General features: G+C 42.2%; 1 protein-coding gene across 1 annotated transcript in view; it reads right to left on the reverse strand.

Moving 5' to 3' along the window:
• The window catches only part of LOC101849712, a 33,240-nt gene extending 17,110 nt beyond the window's left edge, over window positions 1-16,130 (reverse strand). Inside the window, exons 1-5 of the mRNA XM_005103609.3 lie at window positions 15,716-16,130; window positions 12,772-12,907; window positions 11,445-11,725; window positions 10,873-10,921; window positions 9,103-9,190 (exon numbers count right to left, since the gene is read on the reverse strand). Coding sequence (XP_005103666.1) covers window positions 9,103-9,190; window positions 10,873-10,921; window positions 11,445-11,725; window positions 12,772-12,907; window positions 15,716-15,744 — 583 coding nt within the window. The 5' untranslated portion in view covers window positions 15,745-16,130. The remainder of the gene's footprint in view (window positions 1-9,102; window positions 9,191-10,872; window positions 10,922-11,444; window positions 11,726-12,771; window positions 12,908-15,715) is intronic.
• Window positions 16,131-16,290: the final 160 nt, after the last annotated feature.

A 16,290-nucleotide genomic window follows, 5' to 3' on the forward strand; every position in this document is an offset into this window, starting at 1 on the left:
TTGATTAGTAGGATAACTGTAGGATATCGAAAGAATGGCCGGGATCCTGTCAACTTCCCAGAAAGACTGAGAGCGGAAATGAGCTATCCTCACAATAATGAAGGGTTCTCAGTCCAGCCACCAGATATCTGGTGAAGCCAAATATATGTGTGCCACTAGAGAAAGGCACCAAAAGTCGCAGCAGACCGTTACGAGCTACAGGCTAAAAAAGACAAAAATCACTTTTTGGACCAAAATGCATTTCCATTAAAAAATGATAGATCCACCATTTTTTTACAATGTGCTCAAAGGGTTTTCATTGATTTAACTTCTAAATATTTTATTTTGAATTATTTTGAGGGTAGGGTATAATAACAACAAATAATGTAAACTGCTTTTAAAAGGTGTTAAAATCTATTCTTGGAGCACGTCTTCTTTTCCCTGCTATGTTTACCATTGAATTCCATTCCTTATTGATGTCAACTGAATGCCAAATTGGAAATGAATTTTCCATGAATAAATACATTTAAAACATTGACTTAAAAAAAAGTTTGTATGGGTTCTCACCCCTGTTAAACTTAAAAGCTCATTTTCTCAAAATTATATTTTTTACTTGTTACCCTATCTCACAAAACGTGCAATATCTCAAGAACTACTTGAGATATAAAAAAAATTCAAAGACCCCTGTGTTTAGCATTGAATTTCCTATAAGGTACAACCCTTAACTCAAAATGGTGAAAATCCGACTTTTGGTACCTTTTTTTAGGCACACAAACATATTTTCTGGCCGGCAAACCGAAGGCATGACGACGAGGGAGCGGCTTCTTTGATGTTGCCCCAGGGGAGAGATAAAATGCATTCCAAAAGTTTCCTAAATATTGACCAAATCAAAAAAATAATAAATTTTCATGATGAGCGACCCAAGATAATTCTTCAAAATCACGCTGGGAACACAATTTAATGCCGGATTACAGTAGAACACGCCAAGGTTAAAGCGGGACTTTTGGTTCTAGAAGAAAAATCCTGCTGAAGGCGAGTTCCCGCTATAGGAATGCAAAGAGGAAATTACCGGAAAATTTTTTTAAATCCACATGACGTCCCTTCCATATCAATAAAGTTTGCACTTTAGATTTGTCTTCGTTTTCTTGTCAACTTCATTAATTATCTCGGCCTTTAATTCAAGTGAGAATTATTTCCTTTCATCTTTGTTTAAGCGATCTTTTCCTCGGTCTCATTGCTTCTGCTGTCTATCGTATCGGTAAGCCTGCTATAAAACTGGTGAAGTGGATGCCTAGGTATGCCTATGAGCATCAACAATCGCAATTCAATGGATCGGGAATCACACATTACACGCTCTCCTCTTCTTTTACTTTTTGGCCTAGCCAAGGCCTAGGGCTATCGCCTATACACTCTCATACTCATACTGAGCATCTAAGATATATGGCACATCACTTTTGGAGTAGCTCACATAACGCGTCTCTCCGCACAATCTCTCTCTGCCGCCTACCCCGCCTCACTTATCACTGGACTGGCCAATCCCAATGCCGAACCGCTGACTGCTTGTTTGGAACCTGCCCACAGCCCCCCAACCCCCTTCCCCCCAGCTAGAGCTCACTCAATCTTCGGCTGTACCCGAGTTCGGACCTTTCCTTGCCCCCCTAAATCAGAACACAGGTAATTGGGTTTACATAGAAAAAAAAGGGGGATTCCAGTAAGGTCCTGCTGCAGTCATGTTTTACTGTACCAAGTTAATTTTTTGTATGTTTGGGGAAACCATAATTATTATTAATTCCCATATGTTAAGTAGGCCAGGGCATGAAACTGAATGATAAATAACCTGTCCCTGTAGAATTATGCAAATTAAGATGGCCAAATTATGCCCAAAAAATGCAAAATTATGCAAAAATTATGCCAGTTATCGTAACACCATTCGCGACATGTTTTGCACTTTTTCAACAAGAATTTTCATGATTTTCATGTTTTGTGTGCAGAAAAATTGAAAACAGAACATATCAGTATCAGTAATTTGTTGTGCATTTGGAAAGAAAACAAGACACGTCAATCAGAATACCCCCAGTGGGTCGGGAGATATAAATAGACCCACTGCTTCGTCTGCAGAAGGTGCAACCCCTTCAAAGGCGAGGTGTCGAAACACGGACCCCAATCCTCTGAGATCCGGATGCGACACCTACTTTGGTGTATCTTCCTCTTCTCCTTCCTTCTTTCTTTCTTTTTCTATCTTTCCTACCACCACTGACCTCAAGTGCAGCAAAAAGAGACGTCACCCATCCCACAGAGTGGGCACCTCGTTGACCGTGAGGTGCGACCCGTGCGGAGGGAAAACGGTTTCCTGGCGGTTGAGGTGAGATCAGTCCACGGACTATCCCTCGCCAACACACCTCTTTGGCTCAGGTTTTCCTCTTAGACGGGAGGGTGGCAGGGCCCATTCCACTCAATCGGTTGAGAGCTGAAACCCCATCAAGCCCTGGGTCAATCTTGACGGGAGGGTCTTGTACTTTCTCGTTGAGAGTATAGCTCCGGGGTAGCCCTGGCACAGCTCTGGTCATCCGAGCAATGTGTCCCCTTGTTGGGCTCCGTGGCGGGCGGGGAGCCCCGGAGTAGAATCAACCATAAATTTCATATGGAATCCAAATTTAAAAAAGACCCTTCCCCAGCTCCCAACGTTAACAAAAAGTCTCGGCTCGCGGAAGCGGGTGCCGCCGCCGAGTCGAGCAAAAATTCAAAAACAGGAAAAAGGACCTTTACCATTGTTTCTTTCCTCCCTTTTCCCAGGGAGCTTCCGAAGCAGCCGTACGTGGCCATCAGCTGCTAAGAAGACTCACAGAAGAAGATCACTGATCTGAATCTGTTCAAGACGGGAGATGCACTACGACAGGTTCTGGGATACATTCCTACGAATATGTCCAGAAGCTGTCCTCTGGTGTACTCCTCGTCAAGTGCGCAACTGAAGACGAAGTGACCAAACTCCTGGATACCACAACCTTCGGCGGTATTCCATGTAGGTCCGAGCGCTACCAGAAATTCAACCGTTCGGAGGGCGTCGTCCGCAGCCATGAGCTGAAAGGCTGCTCCATGGAAGAAATTGTGAAGCACTGTGAGGGAGTGGTCGAAGCCCGCCGGATTACTCTTCGGCGGGGGGAGGCTACTATTGAAACGAACACGATTGTCCTCACTTTCGAATTGTGTCGCCCTCCAGCCACTGTTCGGGTATCTTACTTGGTACTCGACGTATGACCCTATGTGCCGAACCCTCTGCGCTGTTTCAAGTGTCAGAAGTTCGGCCATAGCCAGTCACGGTGCCGTCACGCAGCCGTGTGTCCTCGTTGTGGCAAGACCGGGCATCCTGAGAAGGAATGCAAGGCTAGTCCTTGTTGCCCCAACTGCCACAGCCAGCACACAGCTTTCAGCAAGGAGTGCCTGACTTGGCTCCAAGAATGCGCCGTCCAAGAATACAAGGCGCGAAATGGCTGCTCCTTCCAGGAGGCCCGTAAGGTTGTCTGCCCGCCATCACAACCCCAGTCATTGGCCGGTCGTATTCAAAGGCAGCCCAGGTGGTCACAAGGTCGGCAAGTAATTCTACTGCCGACCTCCCAAAGCCCGCGGTCAACAGGCAAGTCTCTGTGCCTAAGAACAAAAAGCCCGCAACTATCCCTGTGGCAACTCCCTTTGAGGTGCCACTCTCTAACCGCTATCCTCTTCTCCCCCTCACAGCTCTTCTATCCCTTTTTCTTCTTCTCCTTCTTCCACCTCACAGCCCATCCCTTTGATGGAGTGTGAGGTGGGCCTTCTCCCCTCCCCCCAGCCCCCTCCCCCCCCAGCCCCCTCGGTCTGCTTCACCTCCCCCTACCCCTCCAGCAGACAAACCCCTGCCTAAGGAGGAAGACAGCTCCGACTCCCCTCCCAGGCCTGACCCCGGGAAAGGAGGAGTCTGTCACTCCTCCAAATCCCCCACTAGACCACCGTCCAATCCAGGATGGCACCTAGAAAACACTCTGCCTTCCCCGCAAGGAGGAGTCAGAGTGTTTCTTCGAAGCCGGGGCCTTTGAGCTCCAAAATAAAAACTAAAAAATCTTAATGGCGGTCCTCCAATGGAATGCCGGCGGAATCCGACCTTCCATTGCAAAATAGCAACATTTACAGGCCACACTGTGCCCACGGGTGGCCTGTATTCAAGAAACAAAATTCGCCCCGGCTTCAACCATAGACTTAAGAGGATTTACTGCGTACCATCACATTCACACAGAGAACCAGATTGCTTCCGGTGGTAGCACCATCTACACCGACAACAACACACTCCACAGACAAGTACATCTTAAGACGACCTTCCAGGCTATTGCCGTACGGGTCACCCTGCACAGACCAATCACTATCTGCTCAGTTTATATCCCACCAAATTACCCCCTCAAAATAACCCAACTAAATGACTTAAAGGCTAAGCTTCCAAAACCCTTTATTTTGCGAGGTGATTTCAATGCCCACAGCCCCCTTTGGGGAGACAAACCTATAGACCAGAAAGGAAAAATAATAGAAAATTTTTATTTCAAAATAATATCTGTCTCTTAAATGATAAATCCCCAACTTACAGAAACAGAGCCACTTATGGCACTTCATCCCTTGACCTCACCTTTTGTACCCCTGACCTAGTCCCAGATCTTGAGTGGTCTGTGCTGGATGACCGTACGGACCATTTCCCAATTCTTTTCAAAAACAATAGCCTCCAAAACAACCCGATCCCAGAACGCTTCAACTTCAAAAAATAAAAAGCAGACTGGGACGGGTTTGCCAATCAATGTTCCCAGATTCTTAATCCCAATTTCGACCTCAACAACAATAAATTCCACGAAAAGCTTTTAGAAATATGCCAAAAACACATACCAAAAACAAAAACAAAACCCCGGAGGAACAAGATCTGGTTCTCTTGGGAATGTGAAGATGCAGTAAAGAAAAAGAAGGCAGCGTATCGAAAGGCCGTCAACAACACCACCATAGAAAACAAGATCAATTATTTAAAGGCTCGAGCTGTGGCACGTAGATGCCTCAGGGAGAGCAAAAGACAATCATTCAAAAAATACATCTCCAAAATCAACAGCCAGATACCACTCAACCAAGTTTTCAAAATTGCTAAAAAATTATCAGGTAGACGCACAGACACCATTCGGCACATCCAGAGGCCGGATGGAACCACAGCTGAAACGCAAGTAGACATCGCAAACACAATAGCTACATCTCTTGCCAAAAACTCATCCCAAGCAAACTACAACACCACCTTTCAAAACATCAAAACTAACAGAGAAAAACAACACCTAAACTTCCACTCAAACAACACTGAAATCTACAACGCAGACTTCACAATAGACGAACTAACATCATGCATCTCGGACCTGGGCAATACAGCCCCGGGACCGGATGACATCCACAACCAGATCATTAGACACTTACCCTCAGAAACACTTACACTCCTACTAAACATATACAACGACATGCGGCGGTTGCACTCCTTTCCGGAGTCTTGGCGTCTCGCCATTGTCATTCCAATACCCAAACCAAACAAGGACCACACACACCCATCCAATTACAGACCAATAGCACTAACGAGCTGTCTCTGCAAACTGATTGAAAAAATGATTCACAGGCGACTCATGTGGTTTCTGGAAACGGCGGGCTCGCTGAGCGGTCTCCAGTGCGGATTCAGGAAAACTCGATCCACTCTGGATCACCTGGTCCGCCTGGAGACCTTTATACGCGAGACATTCGCTGAAAGAGGCCACATGATCGCCATCTTTTTTTACCTAGAAAAAGCCTTCGACACAACCTGGAAGTACAGCACTCTTTGAGACCTGCACGCACTCGGCATACGCGGTCACCTCCCTGCCTTCATTGGCAACTTCCTGAAGAACCGTTCCTTCCAGGTTCATGTCGGATCCTCCCTTTCAGACCCACACCAACAGGAGGAAGGAGTCCCCCAGGGGAGCATCCTTTCTCCTCTCTTATTCGAAATTAAAATAAATTCCATAGTATAAACCCTCCAAAACAGCATAGACAGCTCGTTATACGTTGACGACTTTTTGATATGCTGCTGTTAGAAAAATCCTCATTTGAGATCTATGCACAAACTCGAAACGTGCGCAAACAATAACGGTTTCAAGTCCTCCCCGTCGAAGACGGTTGCAGTACACTTCTGCCGAACAGGCAGACGTGTGCTGCAGCCGGATTTGACACTATACAGGGAAAGGATTCCCGCCCAGGACCAAGCTCGTTTCCTCGGCGTCATTTTCGACAAAAAACTCACATTCATACCACACATCAAAGACCTTCGTGTGAGGTGCCAGAAAGCGCTAAACGCTTTGAAAATTCTATCGCATCCGGAGTGGGGCGGGGACTCAAAATACCTTCTCCACTTGTACATCTCCCTTGTCCGGTCCAGGCTTGACTATGGCTGTCAAGTCTACGGATCGGCAAAACCACACATCTTAAAAATGCTAGACCCAATACAAAACCAAGGACTCCGCCTTGCTCTGGGGGCTTTCCGCACTTCTCCGGTGGAGAGCCTCCAGGCCCAGGCCAACATACCACCACTCTCACTCAGACGCACACAACTCTCACTACAATACGCAGTTAAACAGAGCTCAACACCGGAAAATCCAGCGCACAACAGCATTTTTAAAACAAACCCAGAAACCATAAACAAATTCCAAAACAACGAAAAACTCATCAAACCCTTCGGCCTCAGAATCCTTGAGGACCTCAAAAACTTACACTTTTCCAAACAAGACATCCAACAAATTCTTTTCCCCGACCTCTCTCCGTGGCACCTCACCAAGGCAAAAGTAGACTTACAGCTGACCACACACAACAAGGAAAGCACAAACACCAAAACTTTTAAAGCAGAATACACAAAACTAATAGATAAATACCCCGGTGCGGAGCTCATCTTCACGGATGGCTCCAAAAAAGACAATGAAGTGGGCGCCGCAGCCCTATCTCCCAACAGAACACACCAGAGGAGACTCCATCCTGAAGCTTCCATTTTCTCTGCGGCACTGGACTCCGTAGAAAATTCTCCAAACAAATCTTTCCTAATCCTTTCTGACTCTTTGTCTTGCATCACCTCACTCACAACTACACACTCTTACACCCAAAAATAGTTAGGCTACAACAGAAAATTCACACACTATCAGAGACAGGAAAAAACATCATGTTCGCATGGATACCTAGCCATGTGGGCTTCCGAGGAAACGAGCAGGTAGACGACCTGGCGAAAAAAAGCTTCATCCCTTCTGCTGGGATCAACGACAAACACTCTCCCACAGACTGACTTTAGAAATAAAGTCAAAAAGTATTCCTCCGGTCTGTGGAAGAGCCACTGGGAAAAACAGAAAAACAATAAACTATATGAAATAAAACCCAAACTAGAACAGCGAAATCCTTCGGACCTCTCCAGAAGAGACGAAGTCATTTTTACTCGATTGCGCATCGGACATGTGTAGACTTTGGAGAGATCCGAAGGAAATATAAATGCAAAAAATTGCAAGACATTTTTTCCGTCGTTGTTCCCAGCAGAATATTGAATTTTATGAAGGCCATTGGCCTTTATCGCAAATTGTAAAGTGAAATCGTACTATTTAAAATTTTTATTGTTAATTATAAGAGTTGTTTTAAATTGAAAATATATTTACACCGAATTTTAATATTTTAGCATTTTAAAGTCTAATAGTTAACCAATCGTGCAGTGAACTTTTGCAAAAGTAAACAACTTGTGTTTCGCACGCTCATATGACCTTACGCAGTTGCGAGCGCCGTAAAACCCTGTACTACTACTACTACATCAGTCAGAAAAAAAACAACCAAAAAATATAATCTCTAACTTTCAGCTATAGATCTCTAGATCTCTATAGAGGAAAGAAAATTGTAAAAAAAAAAAGACACCTGGACCTCTGATGTTGGCACATTACTAAAACCAGGGACACCTGTCAAAACATGAAACATCAGCAGACATGAGAACAACAACTTTTGATGGATTGAAAAATTGAACATGCTCAAGGAACAAAATCCCAACCCATAACCAAGATCTTCTAACAAGGGAAATAACCAACTTGTCACTTAAATTAGACTTATTTATTACTTCCCTTAAGTCATATGGCGAGGCGTTAATAAATTGTTTTGTGAAAAAAAGGGAAAAAACGTGAAAAAAAGTGGGGAATCCAAAACTATGCAAATGTTGCAGAATTACACGAAAAAACGCGGCCACGCCACGCGGACAGAATAACAAAATCTACAAAGTCTTCAATACCGTAAAAAACAAAAAATAATGCAAATCATTAATATGTTCTAGATATTGAATGACATACTTTCATAATATACAAGAGTACCATGAATAGCTGAGCATATATATGAGGAATAATAAGTGGTGGTGCAGAAATACTAGATGTGAATTTGAAGTCTTTTTAGGTTGCTTCTGTAGCAAGAAAACAGAATGTTGCTGTCAGTTTTTATGTTGAGAGATTGTTTCTCTCATCACTGTTGACTGTTGCTCAATCATGGGTCTGATCAGCTGTAGAGTATAGAGGTATGCCGGCTCATCCATTCGTAACAAGTTAGTAAAGTCCGTCGTGTAGGCTTGTAATTCCTCTAGAATATTTGTGTGTGCATAGATACTTCTTTTTAATTGCCATTCTTTAGCCCAGATGGTCCTCTTTCTAGATTTCCTTTTAGATTTGAGAACAAAAAATGCTGCCAAATCGTCCAGGTAACTTGCTTCAGCCATATCGTCATTGATGTATGACCTAGCTATAGCAGTCCAAGGACTGACACTTAAAGGATAAAAAACTGTACGTCTAAACGGAACTTCTCTGTTGACAAACTGTCAGTTCAATAATGACCCAGATCTAGCGTCTGTCGGTTAAACTATTAGTTTGTCCCCACCCCCGTCCCGATTTTCATGACCCTTGAGCATGAGTTAGATTTTCCAGAGCCTAACAGTGACAGAATATCATGATGACCCGTGGTCTCTATTTTATGGACAAGAAGAATCCCTTTTATTTGAGTAATTATTATAAACAAAATCATTAGAAGATGAAATTAAAAACGCACATATACACTTACACTGAGTGACAGTCTGTGACAGTTGTGTATCAGGGGCAGAACTCATCACTTGCAATCTGTCCTGTATTGCTAACAAGCCCGATTTGATCTGCGGAGAAGGCATATTCCCTCAGTGAATAATTTTTTTTTATACATCACATGTTTCAATTAACATATTTTGTTCATATCAATATTGACCCAGAGATTTATCACATAACATCTGTGCCTAGTGTTAATTTGTCCATCTCTGGATTTTTATTTTCTAACTGCTGATTAAGCTCTTAGAAATTCCATTTCACTACTAATTTTTGTGTTTTTGACAATACACTGATTATATTGACTGCTGCTAAAAACTACCTGTCCTATCTGATAAGATTGCAATCTAATTATTTCTCACTCTGATGCCTCAATCCTTAGTGAGTCGTTAAAAAAATACCTTAGATTAATAATTGTTTCTGTCAATATTGTGTACAGCACTCCCAGAAGTGTATTAATGCTAAGGGAGGAAAGGAACATAGCGAAGTATTAAAAATACTGATTTTCAACACAGTTGAAAGACATTCTAAACTGCAAAGAACATGAAAAAAAAAATCATTGAAAAAAAAGGATGAAATACAGAAGAGCCTCATTACTCTCATTATATTATATAGGTACTGTAGAAAACACAGAAAATGAGCATAACAAAGATCATTCCTCAAGTCACTCTTTGCACTACTACTTCACAACTTCCATGTTCCTTTCTTATCATTTTTCTTTTCTGCTTCTTCGATCTTCATGGTAGATTAGATGGTGAGGGCTGAAGTGTTTGATGTCTCAAGTGATGCATTGTTTCTCAAGTCGAGAGGGCTGCCACACAGCTTCTGGTGCATGTCCCTGTGTTGAGGCCAGTATTTTTGTCTTGCCGTATCCAGTAGTGGGCAGTCCTGGAGAATATGCTGTGCATCTTGGCGGCTAGCACCACAAGGACAGTTGGGTCCATTACTGATTTTTAATCGCAAAAACATGTGATGCTTCAGCCTGTTGTATCCTGTTCTGAGTCTGAAGATTATCACTTGGTCGGCTCTTGGGAGCTGGTAGATTGGGTCCTTTCTTCTGTGTTGTCTCATTCCATTGGGAATGGATTGTTGACTTGATGAGTGTTTTTGCCTCCTGATAGTTGGGGCTGGGATGGGTTTGTTCCATTTGTCCTCTTTATTATCATGATTGTCATAATATTCCTCATCAAAATGAAGAATTGAACTTCACCATCCTTTTCAGGTCCTCTACAAGTTCCCAGTATTTGGTGAGGATGTGGTAAGAGTTGGCTAATGAGTCTTCTAGTATTACTTTTCAAGGCATTCTCAAGTCTTTAGTTTGCACCTCAGAGACCGTTTCAGAACTTCATTGGCATAAAGCTGCAGCTGCATCACCTATCCTTTTTAAGCACCCAGGGTGTCCTGTTTTCTTTTTTGAAAAGCTTTAGTATGGTAAACTCCCCATACAAAACTATAGAGCTGTTGAAAAAAACCCAAAAAACCCAAAACATCAGTAAAATTAAGATATAGGTTTCTTTTCCCTTTCCATCCAACCCTATATAATAGCTTTTCGTTTTCAATTGCTAAGCACCATGATTATGGTACAGTATCTTTTTTGTCAACAAAAAGGATAGCAATATTTACTTATTCACTATTGACAAAGTTGTCTATTTTGAGGAGGAAATAATATAAACAAGTATAAAACAGATTGTAGATCAAAAGTCCCTGTGAATACTAAGCATCTTATGAAAGACATAAAGATCAAAATTGTGCATACCTCAGTACTGGATTCTCGTACAGACTGGACAACCTGCTCCAAGAGATGTCTAGGTCAAAGAGAATATAATGTGACATATAATATATGTTTTGTGTTATGAGGTGACCATTTTTTTTCTCTGTGCATTTACAATCTAACACATAGTACATAGAAGGGATATAGCTGGACAGAGGTAGAGACTAGTCCAAGGCAGAATAGATGGATAGCTCTTGTACTGATAGTGGCCAATACTCAGGCAGGGGAGGTAAGAAATGCTACTGATGATGATCATGAGCCTACAGAGGTACAATAGACATCTGAGAGGAATTGATTTGTTAATTTTTTCCAAAGGCTTTACAAAATAAACAAACATTCAGTGCATAATTGTAGCTATGGGGAACATTTTGTCAAGGAACAGGCCTGTACATGGACTTTGTTTCTGACTGGTCCAACCTACGCTATACAAAAGGATCTTTAAAGCCTGATTGCAAACCTTGTCATACTGAACAAAATAAGAACAGCATCAAAAAAGGCTAAGAAGAGACAGATAACTGTGCACAAAGAAATATAAATAAACTGAAGATAATACATACTTCTCATTTTTCTCTTCCACATTTGCTCTGCTCATAGCATTTCTAGACGAAAAAAAGGAGCTTCCAGCCAAGGTGTGGTTGCCATCTCTTGGGTTACCTAAGTAATGTGCATTTACACTTGTCCTTGACGTCACTTCATTACTGGGTATGTTTTTGGATGCATCTTGACTGGACTGCAGTTTGCCTTCCTCACAAGCTGGACTAGAGACTGAATCCACTTTGAAATTTGATTTTTTGTTAAGCCACTTCTCATACATACTAAATTTAGAGTGTGGCGTTTGCTGAAAAATGTAACAAAGAAAAGGAGTATTAGTATTCTGATAACCATGAATTGAGACTACACATACAAAAATGGCCCTGTACAGCATCTTTTGCGATAGAATGAAAATATTCTCACAATGCTATGAACAGAAGCTTAAAATTTTTCACAGCTACATGATATCCATACGTTTAGTTCAACATGCAACTGTAAGTCCAATGAGCAAGACAAGCCTGTAGTGTTGTACATTTGTGTTTGATGAAGAAATTCGCATTAAGTTCAGTGTTCATGGAACAAACCCTAGTACTGAGAGGAAAGCAAATGTCAGGAAGACTAAAAATAATCCATGAATACACAGCTGGATGTGCAAACTGGTGGGTAGAGTAAATAGAACTTTTGAATGACACTTTTGAAATGATCTTATGTCATCTTTCTCCCTGAGAACTTATTCTTTTACTCTTATTTCCACAAAAATTCCAAAGTTTAATCAGTGAAGTCGTATAAAAGTAGTTAGTCTTCAAGTTCATAAAAGCTAATTCCACATTTATCAGTCTGTTTAAACAACAACAACAGAAACTTCATCAAATTCAACACTATAACCATGTTTTCATATACCCTCAGTTGATATCATGCTGGGCTATGATGCAGATGACCCTAGCTCAAATCCCTAAAGGTGAGTCCTTGAAATTCAGAAACTTTCATGGCTCTCCACATATACCATACTTGGCTCCTCCATTGGAGTAAAATGTAATTTAAAGGTTCCTTATGATCTACTGAAAATGACATTAAAAACGTATTTCGACTACCATGCAATTTCCTTATTCTTTTACATCTCTACATTATCTCTCTATCAAGTCAAATTTGAGTCTAATTTCTAGCTTCCTATAGGAAGTGTGGAAATTAAAAAATGCAGGGAAGTGCTGGCTTTTTCTTCAGAGCACACACAAGATTGCAAATTTATAGCATCACAAGTTTTAAAACAATTACTTAAAGTAATACGTTCACATTCAGATCTAGAGTACCGTAGGGCCCTATACATTGCCTCATAGTCACCAACACAAACAATACCTCATCAACTGGTATTGAAATGTTCTGAGAGTGTGAGAACATGCCCTGTGTAGACATTTGGGAGAAACTTGAAGGTTGAGATTTCTGCATTTGAGATGACACATGCTCACTTCCAAAGGAAGAGTCATACCCTGACCTGAAAAACCAATGTGAACACAATAAAGAAAAGATGACAGCAAAATTTTCACAATTCCCTCATTTTTGTAGGCTACTAGATCTATAATAGCTTAGGCCTACTTAATTCACTAAAAAATCCTACTCTATTCACTAAAAAATTCACTTTGAGCCACCAGATCAGAAAGTGAAAGAGCAAAATAATCCACTCAGTGTACTTTTACTTTACTTTACTTTTTCGATGCAGCGGTTCAAGTTCGATTCAAGTTCAAGCCCTTCGGCCTGTTGATATGGCAAAGAATTTACAGGTTTTAATCAGCTGTGTTTTTTCGTTGTAGAGAGTATTTCCAATATCTGGGTCTGCAGGTACCTTGGTAGGTACTATAACGCAGGTCGCTAAGTGAAGGGCAAGTGAAGAGGTGGTACAGTGGAACTCGGATTCAACGAAGTCGTCGGACCTGACCTAAAATCTCGTTGAATCCGAGTGTTTGTTATAGCAAACACGAGGTTTTGTGTAGATAATTACAGGCACTGAGCAAGTAATGTACAAGAGAAGTCACAAGTAGAGTAGTGCCTGAAATGCCTGCATATTTTGAGCTGTGTAAAAAAAAAAAGGCTGATTCGTTCAAATACACACGCCTGTGTCATCTCGATTGTTTACCAAAAAGTTGTGTTGCAGTGTAGAGCCTGCATTCGGCAACTTTTGATCCCATAGACCAGCGCACAATTCAGTACGTAGATCTACGCCAAGAATAGCTTATCATTGTAATTATAATCATCAGTTGCCGAGGGGGAAAAAGACTACTCTGGTACATTTTTGAGAACTCTGTACTGTACTCTGATACTTTTTATAAAAGTACTTTTGAGTATTTTTAAAGTACATTTTAAGTACTTTTGAAGCTTAATGAAAGGGTAAGTGCCAGCATTTCTGATCATAATTTACGGAATAAACACTCGGGCGGGCACAGCCTATCAACCAAGAGTTAAAAGTTGAGATCAAAGAACGGCCCGTCGTGTCAAAGATCAGCCACTCTTGTGAATGTGATCACATACACATTGTAAAACTCCATGAAACGGTACAATGTTTGCCCCAGACGGGATCACACCAAAGGTGTGAACTGACAGATGCGTTTCTTTTCTCAGGTCTCCAAACATGGCACTCGCATCTGAGCTCGCCACCTAAACTTACATCACTCCGTGGCCTACGTTATCACGAAGGCCACGATCACTCGCTGGTGGGTAGGGCCTACAAGTTCGCTCCAGGCGGGATCACATCGAACTGTGAACTCTTCCCTGACCATTGAAAGCAGTTTTTCTCTATTCCCGAATTTGCGAGACAGCCTGAATTTTAATTGGTGTGGTCGCAACGTAATGGTGCCTTACGACAAAGACGGTTATGGGGGGGAAGACTCGGTCAGAGATGGAAAGCTAAAATTGTTGGACAGGGGCAACTGGATAAATGTAGATAAAGATCTCGAGACTCACGATAAGCTAATGAGTGTATGGCATGCCTCATGCCACTGTGATTGGGCATCAAGGTTGACCACTCTTTGCTCGCCGTATGTCATAAACCCACCAAGGGGTCATGTCAGTTCATAGGTCACTGTACATTCTTCCTTGGCTTTGTCGGCTAAGATCCCGTATTTTCCTTGCTTCCGAGCACTGGGATCTCAGGCGGAGAGACTACTGTAGTAGAGAATCTTTGGTTACACTACACTTACAAGACTCTAGGAAACAACATGTATTTTGGTTTGCCGTGGGCGCTGTGGACTACACAGTGTGACCAAAATCTGTCTTACCACTATTATAATCAATTGAAACTGAAACTGAGTTCTCAGATTTTTCGCTCTTTTCTGAAAAGGCAAGGTGTAGATCTTTCCTACCAGAAGACCAGAAGTGTGGCTGAAAGACAGTAGTAAGAGGGAGCCAAGGAGTAGCAGTTGGAAGACGACAGAATATTGCAAGAGAGAAGGAAAGAAGGTGAAAGGAGACAATTTTAGATAAGAAAGTTTTCGTTGCTACCCGGATTCGAACCTGGGACCTTTGAATGAGAGGCGAACACCTTAACCCCTAGGCCACGAGAGCCCCTAGGCCACGAGAGCCCCCAAAGGACAGGTCTGGTGGTCTAGCTCTACTTATGACACGATGAAGTCTCATCTGTTTCCCCGCCCATCTGATATAAATTAAAGTAAAGTGATAGTGATAAAACAGATCCAAGACTATGGGATGAACAGGCTGGTTTTCTGAAAAATCGCTCTACAACCAACCAGATTGCCATGCTGAGGATCATTGTGGAACAGTCCCTAGAGTGGAACTCCCTGCTAATCGTCAACTTCCTTTGACAGTATAGATCGAGCAACACTATGGAAGATACTGAGACATCATGGAATCCCACAGAAGTTGGTGAACCTCATCAAGAGCATGTAAGAAAGGATAAGTTGCAGCGTTGTACATAATGGCCAGCTCTCAGGAAGTCAACAGCTGCATGATAAAGAAAGTGTTGGATTGGAACCCACAGGCCACAGGGTAAAAGATTAAGGTGAAGACCACATACGTGGAACCTCATGGAGAAAAATCACAGAAATTGATGTAGCCTACAGTAGGCCTACAGTCTACAGAAAAGCGGGAAGACATGGAATAACATCAGGAGGCCAGCCAAGGATAGAGAAAGGTGAAAAGTGTTTGTTCGTGGCCTGTACCCTGGTGCAGGGTGAGATAGGAAAGGATGATGATGTCATGATGATGATGGGTAGCGATAGAATCATTCTACTCTGCTGGAGGCCGGCTGCCCGAAGCTGTACGTAAAGATTTACTACGAAAATGAACTTACGACCGATACTCTTTCGTGTACATGCTCATGGCGTTCAAACGTCTCCACCGTGTACATTCATTTGATTTCTGAACTACAAATAAACGAGGTCTCTCCTGTCAAAATAAAGTGCACCCATCAGTGTTTCAGTGGCAGCACGTAGGCCTACTGCGCTGCGTGCTAGGCCAGCAGACGATACTCCTTTGAACCCATCTCCGTCAACGTTTATAAACAAAGTACGGTCAGGTTTTTGTGCCTTGTACCGCGATATATGTAAATTTTATCAAGTTTCTTGGTGACTATTGACGTAGCAATGCAGATGGTAATAAAACAAGACACTTTTTGCCTAAAAATAATATGATGAATATATATAACTAGATTCGTACTGTGGAACATGCTTTATTCATTTTAAGGTAGGACAATGCGTGCGGTGTTACAAGAGAACAAGTGTGACCACTAGCATATCTATAATATCAATAGCAGATTTGAGCTTTTTAATGCACTCACACGATTTCCAAGACATGCACGGATGCACACGCACGCACACACACACACACACACACACACACACACACACACACACACACACACACTCA

Source organism: Aplysia californica, unplaced genomic scaffold (assembly GCF_000002075.1).
Source record: "Aplysia californica isolate F4 #8 unplaced genomic scaffold, AplCal3.0 scaffold00382, whole genome shotgun sequence".
Classification (NCBI taxonomy): Eukaryota; Metazoa; Mollusca; class Gastropoda; order Aplysiida; family Aplysiidae; genus Aplysia; species Aplysia californica.